This window comes from Gopherus evgoodei, chromosome 7 (assembly GCF_007399415.2).
Source record: "Gopherus evgoodei ecotype Sinaloan lineage chromosome 7, rGopEvg1_v1.p, whole genome shotgun sequence".
NCBI lineage: Eukaryota > Metazoa > Chordata > Testudines > Testudinidae > Gopherus > Gopherus evgoodei.
The window spans coordinates 33,916,080-33,942,847 of NC_044328.1; the positions used below are offsets into that span (position 1 = coordinate 33,916,080).

At 39.4% G+C, this 26,768-nt stretch overlaps 1 protein-coding gene across 4 annotated transcripts in view; it reads right to left on the bottom strand.

The window, feature by feature from the left end:
• Positions 1 to 26,768, bottom strand: part of TNKS2 (tankyrase 2) — a 58,624-nt gene that overhangs the window by 13,653 nt on the left and 18,203 nt on the right. The window contains exons 8-21 of one of the 4 annotated variants that reach the window (XM_030568439.1): positions 23,137 to 23,323; positions 22,264 to 22,385; positions 18,496 to 18,587; positions 18,332 to 18,410; positions 15,057 to 15,228; positions 14,256 to 14,353; positions 13,613 to 13,755; positions 10,995 to 11,160; positions 10,389 to 10,608; positions 5,936 to 6,045; positions 5,085 to 5,273; positions 3,987 to 4,239; positions 2,951 to 3,033; positions 2,128 to 2,248 (exon numbers count right to left, since the gene is read on the bottom strand). In XM_030568439.1, the coding sequence (XP_030424299.1) occupies positions 2,128 to 2,248; positions 2,951 to 3,033; positions 3,987 to 4,239; positions 5,085 to 5,273; positions 5,936 to 6,045; positions 10,389 to 10,608; positions 10,995 to 11,160; positions 13,613 to 13,755; positions 14,256 to 14,353; positions 15,057 to 15,228; positions 18,332 to 18,410; positions 18,496 to 18,587; positions 22,264 to 22,385; positions 23,137 to 23,323 (2,035 nt within the window). Of the gene's footprint in view, positions 1 to 2,127; positions 2,249 to 2,950; positions 3,034 to 3,986; positions 4,240 to 5,084; positions 5,274 to 5,935; positions 6,046 to 10,388; positions 10,609 to 10,994; positions 11,161 to 13,612; positions 13,759 to 14,255; positions 14,354 to 15,056; positions 15,229 to 18,331; positions 18,411 to 18,495; positions 18,588 to 22,263; positions 22,386 to 23,136; positions 23,324 to 26,768 lie in introns of all 4 variants that reach the window. The other 3 variants (XM_030568438.1, XM_030568440.1, XM_030568441.1) reach the window with 3 other exon arrangements.

Sequence of the window (26,768 nt, forward strand, 5' to 3'; positions counted from 1 at the left end):
CTGAGCCATAAGGTTGATGTATTTCTGGTGGGGCTGCCACAGAATCCAGTTATCTATGGGGTCAGGATGAGACAACGTAGTTCAGCATGAAATCTAAAGACTGAAACAATGGTTGCAACCAGACTCTGTGCAGACGGCAGCAAAACCTGATGGTGATGAGATCAGGGCTTCACGCACAGAAGAGAGCTGACTATTGAAGCATAAGCTCTGACCTCTGCATAAGAATTCCTTGACTGTGCTGAGATCTACTTTGGGTTTCTTACAGTATTTACTACCTTCGTCTGCAAGTGTTTCTGGCTCAGATTATGCTGCAGAGCAGAAAGAAAACTTTAAGGCAGTTTCCAAACCCAGGAAGCCAAAGTCTGATGCTGGCTATCCTCAGGACCCTCTCTGTCGAAAGCTCCAAATACACCAACAAACAACTGAAGCTTGATATGGTGGCCAACACCAATTCTGATAATGCCAAGAATTCTGAATGAGTTGGCAAATAACTGGCAATCATTTATAGGATTTAAGAACTCTGGGCATCCCAGCAATGCTTTCTGCCAGGAGCCTATGATGTTTGAATAGTCAGCAAACACTTGACTAGGGAGCCTATGCTCATGGATGTGTGGCTGGAACCTAGCAAATTATATAGAAGTGTCTGGAGGTAAGACACTCTGACTTAAGAAAAGCATCAAAATGAAGCTCCAAAAGAAAGTTCTAGTTAACCCTGAAACAATGGGTCCACTGTATCCAGGGAAGGGTGCAAATGCGCTAAAGCACCAGAACACTGAGGCAAAGCACAGAGACCAGAGGAAAGCTCCACAGCTTGAGTGTTAAATCAAATGAGGCGAGGCAAAGCTTTGAAATATTCAGGTAAGGAGTTGAACATCTAGAGATGACAATGCTAAGGCTTTTCAAGGCAAAAGAGCTGAAAATCTCTAAAGAACCTGCGCAAACTGCAAGACCAGGGCTCTAGGGACCACTCAATGTTCTTTGGTTAGAGTGTTTGACTGCAAATTCAAAGATAACAGATGAGACCCAATTGGAAAGCAAGGACACTGTATAAAATGATACTTGCAGCACTGTAAAACTACACTGGAAACAGGAACAGACTGGCAGCTGAAGAGAGACTCCCACCTAGAACACCTTCACTGATGGCAATTAAGACGCAACTGACTGTTCAAGGGACAGCTACTGAAGCTCCAGGTAGATACCAGAACATGATGAAGTGGTTGTTTTGTGGCCCTGATTACTACTCCTGCTCTTAAGGGCCAAAAAACCTTTAGAGTGTGGGGAGTTCTGCCTGTTTTATACTAGAGTTCAGATTTGGGAGTGAGAATCCACAGATGGTGCCTAGAAAAAAAAAATCAAACTAATTCTAACTAATATTCCATTTCTATGAAATGTAGTGAGACAATAGTAGCCAATGTTTCAATATAACAGAATCAATACAGCGTGCTCTTTATGTTTTTCTTCAGCTGTAGTCCAACAAAACATGTTATTCCTATGATTGTGCTGTCATCAACAATGCTGCAAAATAAAGAGGTTTTTATCATAAAACTCAGTGCAAGTTGAAGTTGTTAAACAAAGCAGCTATGCTAATTTCAGCTCCCTTGGAAAGATACCAACTATTTTTTTTAAAAGAAAAATATTTAAAAACATCAATTATCCTTTTGGGAGAAAGGACACAGCCCGTGTCACTCAGTAAATAATAATTCACCTTTCAATCTGTATTGTGATAGCACATAAGAACCCCAGTCACTGACCAGAACCCCACTGTGTAGGTACAAACAGAATAAAGAAATAGTCCCTGTCCCCAAACACTTACAGTCAAAGTTCTCTAAATCTACAATCCAACTAATGAAAGTAAACGGGGACAATGACCATGATAAAGCAGTCAAATATTAAAGGCAACAGAATGCTGGTGTTCATGATAATTTATACCACTAGTGAATGCGTCTCACACAAGCTTCAAGTTGAAAGATAGTGTATACTGCCAGTAAGCACAATTTTACATTTTGTTGTATAAAGAACTGCATTATCAGCTCTAATAAGAGATGATTTGGAACAAAACTGGTAAAGTTTATAAAAATTAACTCTATATTAAAGTAGTGCCACTTCAGTAATTTGATAAAAATATACCTTGCTGTCCAGAGATCAGTCTTTCAACTCCTTTAATGATTTTATGCCTATGTCCATAAGCATTGATCCCAATTTCCTTTAACTCTTTGTGGCCCATTTCAACCAATACATCCAGTGTTATCTAGAGCAAAGCACAATATAATTTGTTCAGATTGGTGTATACATTTTAATAAAAATTTCATGACAAATATTTCATTAGAAAGGATCAATAACCAGCTCAGAAATAAAATTTATGATAATTTAGTTAAGTTATAAAACAGAGTGGTGTACAGATATGCAGCCCCTGGAGACCTGTATATTATGCAGCAGAAGAAAAATTAGGGAAGTTGTAAAACAAGCCGTAGTTATAAAAGAAGCCATAAAACAAGTATATTAAATTAAAATTAGATTAATGGTAACAAGAGTCACATTCTGAATGTTTAATGTAACAGTTCATCCTTGGCTTTGTGTCTACTGTCTTCCTTAGCATGAAATTTTGCTTTTGAACATAAAACATGCTACAAGTCATAGCAGAATTGCTGTCATCTTCCCCATTTTTTTGTTCATCATTTTGCATGACCCTACCTAAAAAAATAGGCCAGTGGTACTTCAAGAGTCATTTCCCTGACTGGGGAATTTCACTTTCAGGATATATTACCAAGCTAACAGAATAGTCTACACATAATTTCATGATATTCACTTCCTATTGATTTCATCACCTGTGCTAAGATAACAGAAACAGGAACTTAATCTGTTGGTCTCAAATTGCAAGTCTTTCCTCCTACTTCAAAAAGGAACCCACTGGGAGAGTTTTCTAACCCAATATATGTATACAGCTACTCACTTGCTCTCTCTCAAATACGTCAATCAGATGTTCAAGTCCAAGACTCCTTACAAACTGATTTATGCTAAAATCTACACCTGGAACTGAATATAAAGAAGAATATATTAGAGATAATATGAATGTGAAAATATCTTAAACACAGTATAATCCATACCTACACTTCTGCTATAAGGGGAAATACAATAATTTTTAAGTATCAGAGGGGTAGCTGTGTTAGTCTGGATCTGTAAAAGCTGCAAAGAGTCCTGTGCACCTTATAGACTAACAGATGTATTGGAGCATGAGCTTTCGTGGGTGAATACCCACTTCCTCGGATGCATGTGACCAAGTGGGTATTCACCCACGAAAGCTCATGCTCTACTACATCTGTTAGTCTATAAGGTGCCACAGGACTCTTTGCTGCTTTTAAAGAATTTTAAAGAGTTGGTAACATTAAGAAAAATATTTAACTTATGAATAAGACACAATTATATATTACTGTTTCTGGTGGCACCTAGAACACACTAGGTTCTTAATAAAGAGAGAAATACATGGTCCTGGCCTCCAAAACAAGTAAGTGTTGAGCTACTAGTACTACATATTTAAGCAATGAACAGAAGTTATTAAAGCAACCTTGTTCATAAATTATCAGTCTTGCAAATCTTTTAGAACCTGTGATACCATTTCATTGCATATAAGACCATTCCAATAAGTATTTATTTGATTTCTATTTAAAACTTGATTTATCAGTAAGAGTCTATCTGGAAAAAATGCCTGAAGACCCCTGCCCAAGAGTTAAAATTTTTGTTCTTTTGGCTATCTGCTCCTTATCAAGCCACAGTTGGAAACAGAGATAACAGAAGGCGAAGGTGGTTAATGCATAAATAGAAAATTCTAGTAAGAGCTGAAGAGTACCCACAAAACTCACTAAATTAGCTAAAAATACTGAAAAAGAAAATTATTTTTCAACAAAATCATGCTTTATTTAACTTTATTTATATAAACTGCTCAAGAGTCATTACTTCATATCTACAATGAGAACAAAAATATGCCTCACCTTCCTTTTTCTCTAAAACAGTTGCTCCCTCTGCACCATTTGTACCAACAACTGAAGGGAGTTCAGAAAAGCTACCAGATAAGTTGTCAAGGCTACTGGCAGCAGACAGATTGGATGGGCTGGATGGAACGGAAGACAGGGAATCAGCTGTAGGTCCCGTGGTTTGAGATACATTTATAACCTGAGGTTTATAACAAGATGGCAAGGCAGAAGGAGGCATAGCAGCTGTCAACAGCGCATTAACATCATCTGCCTAAACATCAAAAGACAGTTTATTAAAATGGAGGAAGCCTTCCATGCAAAGTTATTTTCTGGAATAAAGGTAATTAAATACTTGAGAAAATTAAGCCCAAAGCCATAGCGAACAAATATGTAAGTATAATGCAAACATTTCAACCAATTAAAAAGCAATCTTTCATTTAAACAAAATTTAAACAAAACATAACTTAAACAATGTTTTTTAAAAAAACATGTTCTAAATTAAAAGTGCAATATATGAATGTTTTGATATTTGTAACATTTTTCCAGATAAACACAAGGTCAAACAAAACTCATTACTAATTTACTTTAGAAACAAGAAATCCCAATGAAGCAAGAGGATCCATTCAGCATTACTCTGAAAATGTGAAGCTTTTGATTGTATTATAATACTCTAAAACAAAACCTTAAAACAGCCTGATTAAGTTGTATAAAATTAGAAGGTTTAATAAAGTTAGACTAAATTTCACCTCTAACGCAGTTTTTTGAGGTCAAATATATTAGCCAGTAAAACAGGTAGATCAAGTACCCAAAGTAAAATTAAAAATAGATAAATGTCAATTCTGGAAGAAATCAATGTTTGTTTTCTTTCTCCATCAGGCAGTCAGAAATACTTTGCAGCAATCTTGTGCAAGAGAACAGAGAAAAGACGTATCCGGGTGTACTGGCTTGCATAACCAAACATGCATAAACACCCAAGAAACCAGAGTTTATAAATTGTGCACTAACTCCAAATTTGTACTTTGAATAAAAAAGTGTCTAAGAGCATCTTATATAAACCAGGCGAGCAACCACTAGCTGCAGCTAAGCACAAATTTCTCAAAAGATCCCATCACTTACGGTGACCAGGTCTAATGGTGTTTGTCCTTCCTGGTTTTTCAGAGTAGGATCAGCTCCATGTGCCAATAACAAGGCACAAAGCTGTGTCCTTCCTTTCTGGGCTGCTTCATGCAAAGGTGTGAAAGCCCATTTGTCCGTAGCATTCACACACGCATGATACTTTATAAGTAAAGCTGCTACATCTACGTGCTGGAAAATAAAATATCCTGTTACATTCCAAGATGGTAGTTTAATAATTCTGAGAGTTTCGGTATATCAACCAACCCTTTTTGTAACTTCATTCTGGATTTTCCTAGAATAGATCAAAAATAAAACACTAACAAAACAGAAGAGACTATTCTGAACTATAATGCACCTGTGTATAATTAAGTCATTTTCTTCTGTAAAACAGAAATAGACCGAACCAGAATCCCAAATACAAACTCCTTTGAATTTAAGGAGAGCTTATTTCTGCTCTGGGTTCACAGATGTCTGAAATCTCAGAAGATCACCCACAGAACCGTAAGTGAAATCTTTACTAGTGAAATTCTCCTAGTATGCGCACGTGAAAACCAGTTTTACAGGACATCTTTTAGGCTGCTTGTTTTTACGATAGTTTTTGAATGACATTTCTCAACATAATTCCCAACAGTGATTTTACAAATTTAAAATCTTCACTTCTGCAATAGTCAGCTGAATTTGATTTGCAGTTATAATTTAAGTAATTCCAAATATGGTGATATTATAACACAATGACAAAAGCTTTTTAGAGATTGTCAGGCTACACAATTAATGCCAATAAAAGCATCATAGCACAACTTTTTACAGAAGTTTCAATCTGTTCCAAAAGATAGTAAGTTAGAGATTCTTACCCCATAAGATGCAGCATTATGTAGAGGAATCAATCCTCCTTTATCCTGTGCATTCACATCAGCTCCATGCTGTAACAGGTACTCTGCAACCTCCAAATTGTTGTAACCAGCTAACAGTCAGTTAAGGAAGGAAGAGAAAAACTGTCACCAGAATACTACTTATGATTAAATTAAAAAAATTATTTTAAAATCACATTGGAGAGAAAAAAGTCTGCAAATAAATAGCCAAACTGTGCTATGCTGTGTGAAACCATTTACTACAGCTATGGAACAAATTAATCCCGTGTATTCAATTCCACAATAAATGTCACAATCAATTTGCAAAGAGAACTCCAGTGCTATATGTTTTTTTTTTTTAATATTTCAAATGTTTAAGCAAGCACATACTCCGATTCAACATCTTTACTTGAAAATAAAGATGTTAAATATCTGCACCTAGACATTTGGCGTTGAGTATTTAAATTTTCCAAAATAAAAATTAATGGATTTCAAATCAGCAGTGATTTTGGAAAATCTAAATTCTCCATTTACCAAGAGTTATATTTCTAATGGAGTGAGCAATTAAATAGGAAACTTCAGTTAAGCATTTTCATTCTGATGGACAAGAAAATTCTGCTTCCGTTCCTCTGATAAAAACAGCCCACTTTTATGCCACCCATCTCTGTTTCTGTTCTCCAGCAAGTTTTCCACCTTCCTTCACCTCTTCTACTGAATCCCACCGAGCTGTCAACCCCTTGCAATCTGTTCTGCTGGCCCCACATTAGCAAAGTCACTGTACTGACAGGGTATCAACTACATGTCGTCTCCTCTTGCTGGTGCCTGGTTTTAAGGAGAAATTGGGGAGGCAAGGCAAGCAGGAAGGGTACTTGTCAATAAGGACATTCCTCATTACAGATGAGAATCCTGATTTGGTGTCTCTCACTAAAAACTCTCTAGATTTGACAAGATCAGGTTAACAGTTCAGGTTACTACAGATAACACACCTGACACTAACCCAAAAAAGCAAGATAAAGAAAAGTTAAACCACCTAACAGAATATACCTTCTATTCCTTTGCCAACAGATGGTTAAGCAGCATACTTTTTTACACCGTGCTTTTGTGTTGCATATAGCAAACAATTATCTAATACAACTTGTACATTTACTTCCCAGTTTTTTTTAAAAAAGGGAATGTTTAAGCATTAGCTGTAACATCTCCATGTAAATCCACACAAGCCGTGCTTTTCTCTTCACCCCCTTGTCCCTTGGAATGGCAGCCTGTACCAGTCTTGGGCCAATTAACTTGTCATAGGAGATCCTCCTGAGGTAAGCCATGAGATCTTTATAGGACGCAGAAGCTAGCATAGTAAGAAAGCTTGGAGCTCAGCTCGCCAGGAGTTTGCCTGCCAGTTCTGCCTCATCCTGTAGAGTCTAGGGGCTGTGACATTAAGAAGAGGACAAATGGAGATTGCTGTGTAGGGGTTTGAGGGAGGGTAACAGAAACTATACTGTCAAATACAAGCATTAAAAAATAATGAGACTGGCTTAAATATAATACAATTTAGAAACAAATTACATTTTTATTTACCTACTGATTTTTGTGCCTTTAGATGTAAGTCACCCACCTCTAAATTGGGTATGATCATTTCGGATTCAAAGGTCAATTTTAAAGGGACAAAAGTGCCAACCTCTCCTTTGCCTGCTTAGAGAAGACTCCACTTATCCAGCTGCCACTCGGTCCTTCTCCCCATCACTATCCTGCTTCTTCCTCCTGGTCTTCCCTGTCCCACTCACGTTCTTCCCCCATGCTACCTACGTCTCATGTCTTCCATCTGCTTCCTTAATATTTGCTCTCCCTATCTCCCCAGTTTACTGTTCCTCATATTCTCCTTCCTGCCTCTATTTCCTTGTACTTCTCCCAACTTGCTCTTCTTGTCTTCTCCGTCTTCCCTCCCATATTCACCTGCTCCTCACAGTGCTATCCTTTGCTTCTTTGGCAGAATAGAGAGCCACCATCTTCACTGAGGACAGCTAGATTTCACTCTCTTTGCAAAGAGCAGCCTAAATTTCTTCATGAATAGGCTGTACAGAAATGGTGACTATCTTAACTGATGGCAACCTATAGGCTCACTTCCACTGAAAATAATACAAAACACCTACCCAGACAGTGTTAGTTCCAGTCACACCCCAGGGCAGAAATGTGGAAAAGGTTTCAAGGCATGTTGCTGCCATGAGGAGAGGAGGAATTTTGAGTAAGGAGATAAAAAGGGATGAGTGGCAGGGAGGAGAGACGGGCTGGGGGACTCAGGTGAAGGGTTGGGAGTTACATGAGATAGGAGGGTAGGGACACTGGGAAGGGGGACATGGAGATGAATGGTAAGGAGACAGGAAGAGGAGCAAGGGCACCTGCCAGCCCCACATTCTTGCTTCCCAATGTGTGCACCATAATCTGGAAGGGCTATTTCTCCTTGGAGGTCTGTGTCTCTCTCCTTACCTGCACATGTGTGCCAGAAATGGGGAGACCACTGCCCATACGTGGGGGTCTGGCCTCCCCTCATGTGAGCTGGGATAAGGGGGTGGGCTTATCTTTCTGGTAGTGTCCGAGTCCCTTTGCCTACCACCCTTCATGTGATCTCGGGGCGCCAGCCCCTCCTGGGTGTCAGAATTTCTCTCTACCTGCCTCATGTAAGCTGGGATCTGGCGGACCTCATCAGGATGGGGAGTATGGGGGAGCGGGAGGTGTCAAAGACTTCTCCCTGCAAGCATCTGGGTGAGAAGCTAAGAACAGGCATACCACAAGCATGCATCAACAACACACTGTATATCAAAGGCTCTCCAACACTGGGGGTCAGGGAAGGGAGAAATGGGAACATTCAAGGACATTAATGGAGCAGCTCATACATCTCGGAGTTATTGTTACACTTTATTCATCTCCATAAGATGTTCTCATTCAGCTGAGATCATCATACTGAGAGGAATAGGCCACTTCACACCTCTCAGAGTCTCCTAGGCTTTCAGGATTATCCTGTCACAGAAGTACATTTCCTTTCTAATGAATCTAACCAAGGGCTTGTCTACACTACCAAGTTTAGTTGACAAAACTTGTGTCGACACCCAAAAGTCAACAAAACAAAAAATTGCCAAAGGGTGTTCACACTTGCTCCTTCTGTCGACAGATCATATCCACATTGGGGACACCATCATCGACAGGGTGAGCAGTGCACTGTGGGTATACATCCCACAGTGCAGTGTTGTGGGAAGGAAGAGCTGATAGCTGCATATCTTGGGATTGTCTCCGAATTCTCCCACCGCCCCCTCAGCTGCCAAGAGCAGCATCATGAGTAGCTATGTGAGCTCTCCACGTTGAGGAATGGCAAAGCAGCACAGCAGTCTGTCCTTCTCCCTCTGCAGCAGCAGAACAGAAGCATTCCGGTTACTTGCTCCGTTTGTTCACCAAATGGAGCAGTACGCAGATATTTCCTGAAGCTTTGAAAGGGGAGGGGCGCATGCCTGCAGAGATCAAAACACTGACCAGAGCAATCAGGGCAGGCATTGTGGGATACTGGCGAAAGCCAGTTCTGTCAACAAAACAAACAGCAATGTCTACAATGGCTCTTTGTCAACAATAAACGGAGGGGAAAAGACAAAAGTCTCTCAGGTGGGTGGAAGTTTTTTGTCGCCAAAACTGGGCATTTTTCACGACAAAAATCCCATTGTAGTGTGTATGCTCTTGCTGTTTTGTTACCAAAAGGCAGTTTTTGGCAACAAAACATGGCAGTGTAGACAAAGCCCAAGTCAACTAAGGGCATGCCTACACTAAAAACTTAAGTCAACCTATGTTGGGTCAATTTATGGCCATCACATTAATTGTGGTAGCTCATGTCTACACTACACCTCACCAGTAGCGCTTCCACCGACCAAAGAGGGACAGTGTGAGGGGGCTGCAAGTCTAGGAGCCCAGCTTCTCCTCACCCGAAGGCTCTCAGCTCCCTGCTGTGAGCCTGGCTGCCCCCAATCCCCGCTTGGAGCAGGCAGTTACCTCGGGCTCCTAGCTGGGGAGCTCTGCACCCAGAGCTCGGGCAGCTGCTGTGCTCAGTGCAGCCAGGCTCCCAGCAGGAAGCCAGGACCCTGAGGTCAGCTGGGCTCTAGCTGGAGCCCCCCCACCTGCTCCAGGGTGACAGCACGAGCTGTGAGCAGCTTTCCTGTTAATTTCGTGGCTCCAGCATGGAGCCATGGAATTGCCAACAGTCAATGTAAGTCACCTACAGTGAACATGGACACTGCATCACTCTAACTACACTGACATAAACTCATCACCTCTCACGGAGGTGGAGTTATGTCGGTGTAGTGGGGCACTTACATCGGTGGCAGCAAGGTTGCAGTGTGTACACTGATATAATTAGGGTGACCTAGGCTGCCGTATGTTGACTTAAGTATGGACTAGGGCTAATCGTTTAGTATTTAATAGCGCTAACCTGCTAAATGTAGTGGTGTTGAATGTCTTCCTTGTGTGTCACGACAATTTACATTGTCCGGTGAACAAAGCTTCTTTACTCGGGCCAAACAACCCTTCTTGGCAGCATCTAGCAAAGCTGCATCTCCTCTAAGTAGGTCTTGAATATCAGTATCACCATCTTTAACAAGATCCAAGGCAGTATTTCCATCTCTGTTCTTCTTTGTGGAGTCAGCACCATGCTGCAGCATATAAAAAGCCCAGAAGAAATTAAGAACTCATCTCACGTTAGCAATTGTCAAAAATGGAAATAATCAGAATAAGTATTTCTAACTCTTAGATAGCTTATATACCCCATTGGTAATTTATTTCCATTCACATTCCACTTGTGTAGAGAAAAGCTATCATGTATCCAAAAGAATAAGAGTCCACACATTGCGAGAGGAAGGATAGTGTACCCTTAAAATTTATTTCTTAATTTAAAAATTCAGCTGTTTAACAACTATTGACTGGAAACCTGATCTGAATAAAATCCAATTTCTTACAGAAGCCCTGCCCCGTACTTCGGATTAAACATGACATACTTATTTCCAACAATTAACCTCCTCTCTATCAATCTGTAGAGTACCTGTAATAGAAGTCTGCAGATCTCATATTTTCCTTTTGCTGCAGCTTCATGTAAGGGAGTGAACTTCCACAAATCAGCTACATTTACAACTGCACCATGTTTAACAAGCAGTTCTGCTACTTCATAGTGACCATAGGAACAAGCATTGTGCAAAGGGACGAGACCTCTGAAAACAAGATTAAGCAAGCTTCTCTGAATACATGCTACATTTTAGGGTTACATCATTCTGTCAAAAACAGATCTAACTTTATTACACCATGAATATTCTACAACTTGTCTAAAAACAATCATTTTTTTTAAACCTTTGAAGAGAAATCAAGCCATTAAAATATGAAAAATAGGTAGTTACCTATATATTTAGAGATGCTGTAAGACTAATATTTAATTTTGCCATTGTGTGCAGGTATCCCTTGTGAATGCATGTTTGCCTTTCAATGGCTTTAAATCTTTAATAATCCAATGCTAAAAAATGCTCGTTACTTCTTTGTCAACTAAAGTGGCCTTAATTTTATCAATGAGCATAACTGAACAGATGAACATAAAGGCGGCCATACTACGTCAGACCAACAGTCCATCCAACTCAGTATCCTGTCTTCCGACAGTGGCCAATGCAAGGTGCTTCAGAGGGAACAGAACAGAACAGATCAGGGATCAGCAACCTTTCAGAAGTGGTGTGCTGAGTCTTAATTTATTCACTCTAATTTAAGGTTTCGCGTGCCAGTAATACATTTTAACATTTTTAGAAGGTCTATTTCTAGAAGTCTATAATATATAACTAAACTATTGTTGTATGTAAAGTAAATAAGGCTTTTAAAATGTTTAAGAAGCTTCATTTAAAATTAAATTAAAATGCAGAGGCCCCCTCCCCCAGTGGCCAGGATCCAGGCAGTGAGTGCCACTGAAAATCAGCTCGTGTGTCACCTTCGGCACATGTGCCATAGGTTGCCTACCCTTGGAACAGATAATCATCAAGTGATCCATCCCCTGTTGCCCATTCCCAGCTTCTGTCAAACAGAGCATAGGGACACTTCAGAGCGTGGTTTTGCATCCCTGCCCATCCTGGCTAATAGACATTGATGTACCTATCCTCCATGAACTTTCTAGTTTTTTTTTGAATCTTGCTATAGTCTTGGCCTTCACAATATCCTCTGGCAAAGAGTTCCACAGGTTGGTGTGTGTGTTGTGTAAAGAAATACTTCCTTTTGTTTGTTTTAAACCTGCTGCCTATTAATTTCATTTGCCGACCCCTAGTTCATGTGTTACGAGAAGAGTAAATAACACTTCCTTATTTATTTTCTCCACACCAGTCATGATTTTATAGACCTCTATCATATCATCCCCCCGTCATCCCTTTTCCAAGCTGAAAAGTCCCCATATTATTATTCTGTCTCATATGGAAGCTGTTCCATATCCCTAGTAATTTTTGTTGCCCTTTTCTGCACATTTCCGATTCCAGTTTTTTTTTTTAGATGGGACGACCAGATCAGCATGCAGTATTCAAGATGTGGGTGTACCATGGATTTATATAGAGGCAATATGATATTTTCTGTCTTATTATCTAACAATGCTGGGAATCATTAGGAAAGGGATAGCTTTTCTGACTGCCATCGCACATAGAGTGGATGTTTTCAGACAACTATCCACAATGACTCCAAGATGTTTCTTGAGCGGTAACAACTAATTTAAACCCCATCATTTTATATGTATAGTTGGGATGATGTTTTCCAACATGCATTACTTTGCATCAACACTGAATTTCATCTGCCATTTTATTGCCCAGTCACCCAATATTGTGAGATCACTTTGTAAGTCTTTTCAGTCTGCCTGAGACTTAACTATCTTGAGCAGTTTTGTGTCATCTGCAAATTTTGTCACCTCCCTGTTTACCCCTTTTCCCAGATCATTTATGAATATCTTGAACGGTACTGGTCCCAGTACTGATCCCTGGGGGATGCCACTATTTACCTCTCTCCATTCTGAAAACTGACCATTTAGTCCTACCCTTTGTTTCCTATCTTTTAAACAGTCACTGACCCAGGAGAGGACCTTCTCTTTTATTCCATAACAGTTTATTTTGCTTAAGAGGCTTAGGTGAGGGCCGTGCCAAAGGCTTTCTGAAAATGTAAGTCACTGGCTCACGCCTGTCCACATGCCTGTTGACCCCCCTCAAAGAACTCTAGTAGATTGGTAAGGCATGATTTCCCTTTACAAAAACCATGCTGAGTCTTCCCAAACAAATCGTGTTCATCTACATGTCTGATAATTCTGTTCTTTACTAAAGCTTTACTATAGTGTGATACTTATGCTGATGTTTAAAATGCATATTCTGTACTATATATACACACACATCACTATTTCTCACTTGTGTGTTTTGACTGGCCTAAAGTACATGATTCAGGTCCTGTAGACTATATGGTGGGTATATTTTAAAGTCCACACTAGAGTGAGTGAGAATTTCTTATAGCGTTATACAGGAAGGATTTTCCAAAGAAATATAAAGTATCTGAAGTAAGACGGAACACAAATCAGTCAGTAAAATTCAAGGACTCATAACTACCACAAAACACAGATAACATCTTTCAAGTACTTGTATAATAAGTACTGGGAAGAGTACTCACCCTTTATCTTTTGCATGAACATCAGCACCATGCTGAAGAAGATACTCAACCACAGACACCCTGTTATATCCTGCTGCAAAGTGAAGTGGTGTGGACTGACGCCCTTCAATATCTCTGCAGTTCACACTCTGAATTGTACATAACTTCTGCGAAACAGACAAAATATACATTACTATACATATAACAAAAAACAAACATGTAGACACTGGTCAGAAAATACTGTTCTGCATATCTGATTTGAAAAATTACTTCTATTTCCCAAAACCAGAAGATTTAATAAAACTCATTATAATCTGTACATGGCATTTAATTTGTCAATGAGTTTTTACATAAAGGCTTTACTTTTCAGAGATCCTATATCTCTGACAGAGCGAAGAGAATCACCTGTTTCCCTCTCTTTAAATCTGTAACTATTGTCAGAACTATTTCTTTTCAATGAAGAACTGAATAGGACTCCAGAAAAATGGTCAATATTACTCTTTAAATCTGACCAGCGGATTTTTGCACAGTATGAGGGGAATCAGGACAAGGATCATGAGTCTACAGCACTCAGACTGAGAAAGGCTCTCCCTCTTTTTAAGCAATGTAAATATAGTTTGACAAAATATGCATGCTAGTAAATATTAAAACTGCACAGTCTTACTTTTACAGTATCCACATCTCCTGCCTTTGCAGCTTCCAGCAACTGTCGATCTGCATCTGAATTACCTAATGGGATGCCTTCTACAAAAGAAAATAGGGTTATAAAGAAAGGAAAGTGTGTCATGGAGACTTGGCATTTGGTCTCCTGGGGGAAAGATGCTGTTTCTCAAGTCTTCCCCAGCACTTTTTCATTTTTAGAGTTTATTTAAGGGAACATTTAAGATCAGACTACTCTATAATACTTCAAGGGCTGCTCTTAAGTAAGTCGGGACATTCTAGTCGATGTATGTCTTTTCATATAATCCCCAAAATTTAACTTGTGGTTATACCTTTGAATTCACAGGTTTCCAAAATTGTGTTAACTTGCCCCTTGCATTGTCCTCAACTTTGGAATATTACAGAACCAGTCAAACTTCCCTATTCAGTCTTTGAATTTCAATTATCCCTAAAAAGCTTATATATGTTTAGCTTATACATTTATTATTCATGGCTTTTTTTCACTGAAAAAAATCTCCAAGCTATGTATATACTCTCTTACCTCTGGTCACAAAGGTAAAACAAAAATAGCTAATACTGATCCTCACTCTTAGCCTAAGAGATTTCTTTTCAGTGTTTCTCCAAACTGATTGGAAGTGTCAGGTCTACTAAATACACTGAGAAGCAGTTAGCAGATGACACAAACATATAAAATATGTTTTTGCTTGAGCTCAGTGCTATTCCTTAATGGCTGATGATACAGCAAATGAAACAAAATATGACACCATTTTTTAAATGGACTTATTTCCTAAAACAAACATAGTACCTTGTAGTAATTGTTGCACATTTTCCGACCCCATTTGTAAAGCTGTAAAACCCTGCAGTGACACAATTGAGGGATCACATCCAGAGCTTAACAACAATCTGCATGTTTGCAGATGGCCAGAATGTGCAGCTCTATGCAGAGAAGTCTGACCAAGATTGTCCAATGCATTAACCTAAAGAGAACATAGGATTTAAGAACATCAAGTATCTTATTTTCACAGATGACCAGGTAGAAGTTCACAATGAGCAATTAAGACAACAGATCTGACCCCTGGACCTGTGAAGGAGAATCCTGATTTTCACTTTAAAAAAAAGTTTGTAACTCATTTCCATGCAAAGGTACAGGGCTGGCCTTACCATGAGGCAAACTGAGGCGGCCACCTCAGGTGCCATACTAGGGTGTAGGGGGGTGTTGCAGGGCTCCAGCAGCAGGGCTCTGGGGACGATTTAAAGGGTCCAGGGTGGTATCGGCAGCTGGAGCCCTGGGCCCTTTAAATCACCGCCCGAGCCCCTGGCTGCTGCTGCTATCCCGGGGCTCTGACAGTACAGCTCGGGTGGCGATTTAAAGGGCTCAGAGCTCCCACTGCCTCAACCCTCTGGGGCCCTTTAAATCACCACCAGAGCCCCGCTGCTGGAACTCTGGGGTAGCAGAGCCCCAGGACCTTTAAAGCTCCACCAGAGACTGGGGCCCCCTCCAATGGTGATTTAAAGTGGCTGGGGCTCTGCTGTGGTAGCAACAGCTGGAGCCCTTTAAATCACCCCCAGGGCTCCCAGCTGCTGCTACCACAGCCCTAGCCCATTTAAATCCTGATTTAAAGTGCCTGGGGATTTAAAGCCTCTGCCTCTTCCGGTAGAGGCCATGCCCCCTCCTAAGGACTCTGGAGTACAGTAAGTCCTTTAAGTTACTTTCACCCCTGCTGACATGGGTCAGCTGACTCTAGTTCCACTAACCCATGGCTTACGTTGCTGTATAGACATACCCTTAACTTCAACATGGAGTTTAAAGAGCCAGTACCAGGGAGGAGTCTGGAGCTCTGCTTCAACCAACATCATGAAAGGGAAGGAAAACAGGCTTCCCTTTCATATCAGCCAAAGTAGACCAGACAACCTCAAGATACAAAAGGCACACATTCCCTGAATGACTACCCTGTCCACCATAAAGGGGGACCCACTCTTCACCTGTTTGCCCTATAGCTAGAGGCCTCAATATGACACACCACTGCCGGGTAGGGAAGCCACCCAGAGAGTGCTCTGAAGTGCTAGGGAGGAATAAACATGGTGAGTTGAGAGTTATTAGGGAAGATGGCTTAGCAATTCCCACTCCACATGACAAATAGTTCATTTAACTGACAACGGTAATGCTAAGAATTAAAAAAGGAACACAAAATCTAGTCTGCTCTTGAACACGGCATCTAGGCTAGAAGAGGATGCATTTTTCTCTGAAGTTCAGCACTTAACAACTTTTGGCAAGTACCACAGCTTCAAAACGAAAATCTTACTGCTTTATTAATACAAGTTCAGTAAGGCTGAAGCTATGTTAGACCACTAAAATATGACCTAGAATGCATTAGAAATGACTTGAAAAAGGAAAAATTGTGAAAATTCTTAACTTCAGTAATACATTCCTATTACTCTGCATATAGGGAAATATTCAGTACGTTACTGAAGTTTAAGGAATTTAACAGCATATTGGGCTGCATTATAGGAGCATTGCCAGCAGATTGAGGGAAGTGATTATTCCCCTCTATTTGACAAGGGGGGGCGCACATCTGGAGTACTGCGTCCCATTTTGGGTCCCCCACTACAGAAAGGATGTGGACAAATTGGAGAGTACAGCAGAGGGCAACGAAAATGATTACGCGGCTGGGGCACATGAATTATGAGGAGACGCTGAGGGGACTGGGCTTATTTAGTCTGCAGAAGAGAAGAGTGAGGGGGATTTGATAGCAGCCTTCAACTACCTGAAGGGGGGTTCCAAAGGAGGATGGAGCTAGGCTGTTCTCAGTGGTGGAAGATGATGGAACAAGGAGCAATGGTCTTAAGTTGCAGTGGGGAAGGTCTAGGTTGGATATTAGGAAAAACTATTTCACTAGGAGGGTGGTGAAGCACTGGAATGGCTTACCAAGGGAGGTGGTGGAATCTCCATCGTTAAGAAGTTTTTAAGGCCTAGCTTGACAAAGCCCTAGCTGGGATGATTTAGTTGGAGTTGGTCCTGCTTTGAGCAGAGGTTGGACTGGATGACCTCCTGAGGTCTCTTCCAACCCTAATCTTCTAAGATTCTGTAAATTTTGAAAGTTTGTTCCACTTTTAAACTACTTTTACTGAGGAAACAAAAGCCAATTTCAAAGACATTTGTGACAAATAATTAACAATGACAATTAAACCTACTGCTTGTGAGAGTTACAGCCAGAGCTTGGAGCGGCAGGAGCCTGGGTCTCATTTATGATCTTATATATTATCCCCACGCTCAGGTCACTGTTTAATAACTAAATAAGATGTAAAGAACAGCTTTGTCTACATCAGCTAATATTGGCCATTCTGATTTGAGAACCTCTGGATTTTTCTAATAACTAATTAAGAAATTCAGTAACTCGACCCTACAACAAGTAGCTCTCTATTCTTCTCTAGACTTCTCTCTGCTTCTCTCAATAGCCATGTCAGAAGTCCTACAGCAGTCAGCCTATAATCAAGTTCCAAAAATCAGAATCCTCAAGTCTCTATTTTAGCTGTCTTGTTCAATGTGATTACAGTAAGTGGCACACCCTATTTCCATACTTTCTCTATGTGAAAACTTGACCAAAATGCAGTGCATTATAGCAGCTGTGCAGCATCTTGACTTGATCTTAATTTTATTGCCAGTGACACCATTAAATTTTTCTCCATTTTATCTTTTCAAATTTAAGCCCCAGAGCTTCTACATACTATTCTTCTAACTAGTTTATTTGACACCTCCTCTTTTTGTTGTGTTTTTGTAAAACACCTTCACAATTCTATAGCTTGTAATTAAGCTTTTTTCCATAATTAGTGATAGTAGTAGTAGTAAAACTACAGGGTTTTGTGTCTTAAAACTGTACAAATGTATGACATCTATATACGTAATTTTATACAACTGTGTGTATCATCTCTCTGTCTTGCATATGTAAACATGTATACTTACAAAAACTAATTCTATGCACAATGCTGAATTTACAACAGCAGTCTTTCTGTCAACTTTGTGCTGCAATGTTACATCTTATAGATAATTCTAGCCAAAGAAATACAGGAAGTAATTCATACCTTAGCTTCATGCTTCACAACAACTTCAACAACATCATTATGAGCTTTTTCTGATGCCACATGGAGAGGTGTCAAGAAGCTTTATTAAAAAATAAATATTACAATTAAGTTGTATGCTATAAAATTATCCTGAACAATGAATAGCATCCATCAGTAGCACTCACTCTTTTGTCTTTTCATTGATGTTGGCTCCTTTTCTCAGAAGTAATTCACAGACTTGCTTTCTCTTGGGATACGGAGATGCAGCAGCACAGTGCTAAGTATTTCAAAATTGCAGCATTAATAATGCTCTTGTTATATACAGCATTTTATTAGTTGCTAATGAACAGCAAACTAAAGCAAAATCCTGTGTCAGGAATCGCTAGAACAGACCCATGCACAGTCTTATTAATTTCAATGGGACCTACATGTGGATTTGTACCACGATTTTCCAACACAGCATTTAACTAAAGTTCTAACATTAAGTTGCAGATTCTAAGGCCAGAAGGGACTATTTACTCTGACTTCCAGTATAATATTATAATGTTGGAGAAATTAATGAACACAGAACCAGTAAACTGAAAAACAGGTAGATAACATGTTCAATATTCCTCTGTTAGCTTAATACAACTGCAGTTAGACAAACTGGCAACAAGAAGATATAGGTGAGAAGAGAAAATATCTTAAGGGTAGAGTCCTCTCTCACCAGTGGAAAACACGTGATACTGTAAATCTACTGTTGATACATGAGTTCAGGAGAAACACTTTTAAAGTGGGAGACATTATCCTGTAACAATGTCCTATTACAATGCCATGATTTCTGTCCAACTAAATGGCTGATGAAGACTGTCACTGTACATTGGGGATGTTGCTGCAAAAATAGAACAATTATTATTATACAATTGTCCTTTTATGCTTAGATTAGCTTGCAGAACAGTTCTACTGATTATTTCAACCACAGAGCAGACTTCAGTACTTTTAAGCGTATGTAGTATCTTACTCCTGAGGGATTTAATAATTAATATATTAATACCTAGAGGCATAAGTTCTAGAAATGGCACAAATACATGAAAGGTATATGAGCACTTAAATTAAACTGATCTCAAAGTGCTTTAAAACAGGGAGGTTAGGCCCAGATTTTTAAAGTCATTCAGGAGTTACTGTGTTCAGAGTTGCAACACCTAATTGATCTATGAGCCTAATTCTCATCTTCAAAAGAGATTTAGGAGCCAAAAACCTACTGACAGCCAAAGAGATTTTGGCTCTTAAGTGACTAAATCCCTTTTGAGGGCAGCAAACAGTCTTACAGACTAACAGAAGTATTGGAGCATGAGCTTTCATGGGTGAATATCCACTTCGTTACACGCATGTAGTGGCCACTACAGGCATCTGACGAAGTGGGTATTCACCCATGAAAGCTCATGCTCCAATACTTCTGTTAGTCTATAAGGTGCTTTTACAGATCCAGACTAACACGGCTACCCCTCCGATACCTAAATCCCTTTTGAACATGAGACTTAGGTGCTGCAATGCTGAGCGCAGCAATGTCTAAATATCTGGGCCTTAGTCTCAATATTAATGGTAAAGCAAATATCTCCATTTTACAGATGAGGAAATAGGCAAAGAGTGATTAAGTGACTTGCTTAATGTCGCATGGGCATCTGGACCAGAGGTAATAGAACAAAGATTTCTGGACTTTTCACCCTACATCTTACCTTTAGACCACCTGTCCAATTAACCACAAGCTGGTCTGTCTCCATCTTAACAGATCCAGAATAGAAAATTACAGCTACCAAAGGGGGTTTAAGTGTGTGGTCTATAACTAACTATCAACAAGCTATGTTTGTATGTCTGATTGATAACCCATACAAAGGATACCAAGGTTAATACCAAGCCAAAGAAAAACAAACTAAAAATTCTAATATTAGTGTATGGGAGACTCAGTATAGCTCACTTAACTGAGGCGGACAAAGTTGGGTATAACAGTACCTAGGACTTCGAGAATCTTGAGGTCTATGTTAATTACAGAGATGGATCAATAATTTTTATATATTGGATGAAATCCTGGCCCCAGTGAAATCAATGAGTGTTTTGCCTTCAATTGAGCCAGGATTTTACCCATTTATTCAGTACAGTAAGAGTAGTTTTAGGTTTGGAGGTTGAACTTATAGAACTACTCAAATAGCTAGCAACAAAATGTATTTAATTATTATTTATATAACTATATTAGGAAATCTAGTTTCAGGCTCTTATATTTGCATAGTTTTACTAGACTAAATTCATCCCTGGAATAAGAAAAAGGCAAGGGAGTTACACTGGCTGACTCTGGACCAGGTAATCCAGTATTTCTGGAAAAAACTCTTTTCAGGAACTGTAACTAGGTCAATACCTAGGGCCCTACTAAATTTCAAATTTCTGGTCAGACCATTTTAAAAATCATGAATTTCTTGATTTCAGATATTTATATCTGAAATTTCATAAGGTTGTACTTGTAATGGTCCCCACAAAAAGGAGCTGTGTGGGGGTCAAAAGGCTACTGTGGGAGTCTGAGTTACTACTACCGTTACTTCTTCTGGCAGCAGCACTGCCTTCAGAGCTGGGCGGCTAGAGAGTGATGGCTGCTGGCCAGGAGCCCCGCTCTGAAGGCAGAGCCACTGCCAGCAGCAGTGCAGAAGTAAGGATGGCATGGGACCGTATTGCCACCCTTACTTCTAAGCTGCTGCGTGCAGAGCTAGGTCCTAGGTCAGCAGCCACACTCTCTGGCCGCCCATCTGTGAAGGCAGAAGTAAGGGTGGCATCGTATGGTATTGTCACCCTTACTTCTGCACTGCTGCTGGTGGGGTGCTATGTTCAGAGCTGGGTGCCAGGTCAACAGCCACCGCCCTCAAGCCACCCAGCGCTAAAGGCAGTGCAGAAGGGTGGCAATACCACGACCCCCCCTAAAATAAGCATGTGACTCCCCCACCCCTTTTTAGGCCAGGACTCCTTTGAGAAACATTCATCTACCCCGTGAAATCTGTATAGTATAGGGTTAAAGCACACAAAAGACCAGATTTCATGGTCCATGATGCATTTTTCATGGCCGCGAATTTTGTACCATAGGCCATATAAAGGATATTACACAATACCATTTTCTGTTCTTTCTTCCTCTCTCTTTCCTTTTATTTTGTTTGCCATTTCCTCTCTATCTCCCTCAACATATAACAACTATCAGAATAAAGTAATCAAGAGCAAGAGAGTGGGAATCAAGCATGAATTTGTAATGATCAAGCCACAAAAATCTGGCTTATTTTAACAATTACTAAAATTACTAGATGAAGGTGCCAAATAATTTTCATATGGAATGAAAACTGGCTGGATTCTAAGCAAAAAAAATTAGGATAAATGGCTGTGTCAGGAATAGAGGCAGAGAGAAAGCTGCCTACTGCAGCAGTTGGCATTAGACTGGGCTTATCTTAATTCTCTCAATTCACTGATGAAACATGCATACGAAATTACACTGAAAAGTGAAACAAACACCTACAAGGATAGAACTATAAAAGCCATTAGAAGAGATTAGAAATAGGAGCAGACAGTAAGTGTGGTTCAACCTGAAAAAAATAAGCTAATATATGTAGAAGAAAACGTAGAAACTCAAGTATTCAGTGGATTGAGAAAGATGACACACAGTGGTAGAAACGACCTAGAGAAAATAGACAAATTGGGTACAACCTTTCACTGATATGGCAGCAGAGAACTATCCAGCAAGACTCGACAGGAATGTGAAAAGTTTAAATTACAAAAGGATACTCTACTTGTGTTATCTTAATAACTTATTATACACTAGAGTTGACTTGCCAGTCTTTATCAAAGTCAGGTTCTCAGAAATTGGAATTTGTCTGTTTTAAACATTGCCCAACATATTTAGTTTAGCCATCACACATCTTAAATCACTAATAGATCTGAAATATTACCAGTGCTGTTTCATGAGTTTGAGGATGCTTGAAATTCACTGTTTCCAAAGAAAGATATTTTTTGATGCGAGCTACATCTGATTCTCTGGCCGCCTGCAGCAAGGAGTGACCTTTGAATTCATCTAGAAAAGAAAGATTATACTCTTAATAAGTCCGGAAAGTATTAAAGGGATTGTTTGCTTCCAGTAGGGAAATGCTCCTTTCAGTGCATGGGAGAGAACTTGGAAAGCCATTTCTAGTAATTTACTGTAAACGGGCTCATTATATGGATGTAGCCCAACACTCCAGAAAATTACTACTTTGTCCATGCACAGGCTGAGCATGAGGATTCCTTAGCTATGCCAGACAGAACTCATGTCTTAATTCTCCACTTCAGAAGTTTAGAGAAAGTGACAATATTTAATCTCTATTCAGAGTTCTAAGTAATTATGATGGTTTTTTTGTTGTTGTTCAAATGATCTTTGCTGAAGAGAAAAATGGTTTTGCTGTGAATACATTTTTGGAAAGATCATAGAGAGAAGTGGGGAAGCAGCAGGAAGAAACAAGATTCCAGGAAAGAAACAATCTACACAAGTCATTACAGCTACAAGACTGTTGAATAATAACTAAAATCAGTTTTTAAATCTAGGTTCAAAAGGTCCTGTTAGTTGTATATATTTGAGACTATTTCATGTTTTAGGATAATATAATCTTCAGGCAAGTATTACACAACTGTTTGCAAAATGTAAACATTTTCTCCCAAACTTGGTATCAGTGTGATACTGTTTATGAAACTTAGGGCACATATTACAAAGAAAAACAACTGATCAAAATTAGAGATGAGCTATGAAATGCCAACTATCCTATTCAGTTTCACATTCACTTTATACTCACATGCCAATCGTTCTTTTAATTGAGGTGTTGGGGCTAAATCAATGGTGCTTTTATTGTGACAGTTCAACAGTGTTGGATCAGCACCGTAACTTAGCAAGAGAGAACACACTTCCACCCTGTTCTTAGAAGCTGCTTCATGCAGAGGAGTGAACTGCCATAGATCCATAGCATTCACACATGCTCCATGCTGGGAAAGTTACAAAAACAAAGCAGACTATTAGAGAAAAACTGCAATAATAAATTGCAACAAAGCAGACAGCAAGATAAATATATAACTACAGTTTATAACACACAGTTTCCAAGATATTTTTCCAGAAATATCTATTGTAAGTCCTTATACTGCCCCCATTACCCATACCATCAGAGTACCTCATAATCTGTAGAGAATTTATCCTTACAACACACTTATGAAGTAGAGCACTATTACTATCCCCATTTTATAGATAGGGATGTGAGACAGAAAGAAACTAAAGGCCTAGTCTACTGTAGAAAATTAGGTCAGCACAATGAAATCACTAAGGGGTGTGAAAAATCCAAACCTGAGTGGCACAGTTAGGAGGACCTAAGTCTTAGTGCAGACAGCACTTGGTAGACTGAAGAATTCCAAGCCTTGGGGAGGTGAATTACTTACGACAACAGAATCCCTCCAGTTGGCATAGGTAGCGTCTACACCAGGTGTCAGCAAACTTCAGCACGCGCCTCATTAGAGTAATTCGCTGGCGGACTGTGAAATGTGTTTAGATTGACTGTCTGCAGGCACAGTCCCCCACAGCTCCCAGTGGCTGGGAACGGCAAACCTATCTGAGTAGGAGCTGCAGGGGGCCGTGCTTGCGGATGGTCAACCTAAACACAATGTCTCGCGGCCTGCCAGTGGATAACCCTGATGGGCCGCATGCCGAAGGTTGCCTACCCCTGCTCTACACTGAAGCGCTGCAGTGGCGGAACTGTGCCGCAGTAGCATTTTAAGTGTAGACAAGCCCTAAGTGATGTGCCCAAGGTCACCAAGAAAGCCAGTATCAGAGCAGGGAATTGAGTCTAGATCTCATGAACTCTAGGCTAGCTCTCTAGCCACTGGATCATCCTTCCTCTCACTGTGAACACAACTATATTATCACCCTTCCATCATTATTCTCTACATAACTGAATGGTTCTTTAGCCTAAGTAAGAGCTACCATTTGCCAAGAGGAAGTTGACAGTTTTTGACAAAATGATAAATCAGTCTGTGAACACAAGAAAATGTTTAGAAACTCAGTTGCTTCAAGGCAACTTCTATTTACTCTAAGAGTCACTTTTTTAAAAATTAACATTTTGTTACATAAAAAGTTTATTGCAACACTATATACAGTAGAACCTCAGTTACAAACGCCTTGAGAATGGAGGTTGTTTGTAACTGAAATATTTGTAACTTCGAATAAAACTTTATAGTTGTTTTTTCAAAAGTTTACAACTGAACACTGACTTCACAAAGCTTTGAAACTTTACTATGAAGAAGAAAAATGCTACTTTCCCTTTATTATTTTTAGTAGTTTACATTTAAAACAGTATTGTACTGTATTTGCTTTTTTTTAGTCTCTGCTGCTGCCTGATTGCATAATTTCAGTTCTAAATTAGGTGTGTGGTTGACTGGTCAGTTCATAACTCTGGTGTTTGTAACTCTGAGGTTCTACTGTATTATGCAAGCATTACCACCACCATCTGGTATGACCCTAAGTATTGGTTTGGTTCTTTAAAGGTTTGTACACCCAGATATAAGCATCCATGTTAAGTCTCACAGTACAACAACACACTTGATACACCAAATGGTGTACGCCAGAAAAGGTGTGAAAACCTATATCTTTTCCTAGTGGTCTAGTTACGTTCTTAAAGGCGGCAAAAACGGTCTTCTGTAATGTAAACACAGGTGCACAGCTGCTTAAGTGTATTTTGAACTACTGAATGCAGTTTAAATGTTTCAGTTTACAATTTAGCAGCAGACAATAAACCTAACAACAAGAGTAAGATAATCCAGTTAAACCACTTCAAGTTTTGTCAAGGCAGATTATTTCCTGGGGGAAAATGGTGTAGGACAGAGCACTGGTAAATATTATCTTAAACCTAATTTAAACTCAGAAAAATAACTGCATCAGCGTCCAGCAAGTTTCAGCAAGCACAGTACAAATCTTCTCAAACTTTGATACATCCATTCAAAATTGAGGAATAGGCTCCATCTATCCACTACATCAAAGTTGGTCTTCTGATACAGAATGCAGCATGGTCAAATGGACTTGGATTGGTAGTCTGCAATTCTGCATGCTTCTGATTGCTTAATGTTTCAAGCCTACAACTCTGCATTAATGTCATTTAATATAATCAAATGTTTTCAATGTTTATATAACATTGAAAACTGAAATATGAATCATGACACGTATAGATTCCTTGAGAAAATGGCAAACCAAAATGCAGACATCTCAATGTTCAGTATTTTAATTACATTACACCTACTGCAATTTTATTTTTCATTTGTACAAGCCTACCTTATTAACGGCAACTTGAATATGTAGCTAAAACTAAGTGCAATTATGAAGCAGTTTTTAAAACAGAAAATGCCTTAAAGGGGGACTAATTAGTTTTTCCTGGGGTGGATACAACCACAGTTTTACTGGTAAAAACCACCTCTGGTAAATACCAGCCACCCCTGATATTTTGAATCACTGATGCAATGAAAGTATATTGCAATGAAAGTAAATACACTTATCTCCTAGTTTGGATGGGGGGAGTGATTTGTGAGCAATGACACAGGGTCAGAGTGAAGGTGGTACTGTTCATTTCCACATGAAGACTGATAATTAATGTAGAACCCCTGAAAAAGTTAAATATTTGCAATCTCAACTACAACTTGAATTTTTTCATGGACCCTTCATGCTCTGCTTTCTCCTGGAAGAGAGGGGGTTTGTGTATGCATGCGCAGAAGTGTCTTGCCAGCACTTCTAGAACGTTCTTTTCTCATTTTACTGAAGAAACTGGAATTGCCTATAAACATTCAATATAGGGTAAAAGAGAGGATGGCAGGGAGGGAAAGTGTGTTTGTAAGGATAACGTTTCCATGCAAGCAGACAATACACACAGGGCAGTAAGGATTCTGTAGTTAGGCCCCAACTCTGTACCACTGAAATGGAGACCAAAAGGATGTTTTCAATAACCTTGCAAACTAATCAGTGGCTGAAGTGAGGGAAAAAGTTCAAAATGTCAGAACTGTTGCAGATATTGAGCCATCTCTGAACATTGTAGTTCACTAAATTTTTATATTCTCTAGATACAATAAAATTTGTAAAGATTGCTAATTGTTTAAATGTTACAGTCTGGAGTATATACAGAATATATATACACAAGTAGTTAAGGTTAATCTTTTTTCCTATGCAATTCTTTTTCCTTCCCTTTATCTCCGTCTGATTGATAGTTACTTTAACAAATCTAGTTTTAGGCTCTGAGGGAATATTTTCGAGACTCAGAGACTATTATACACGATAAATATTTACATTAAGTCAAATATTTTTGCAAGTGAACTGACAATGTAATTTCATTTATTAGTAATACTTGTGTCTGAGACGGATGAACTTCACTCTTTTCAAGACCCAATTCTGCAAATTTTTGCG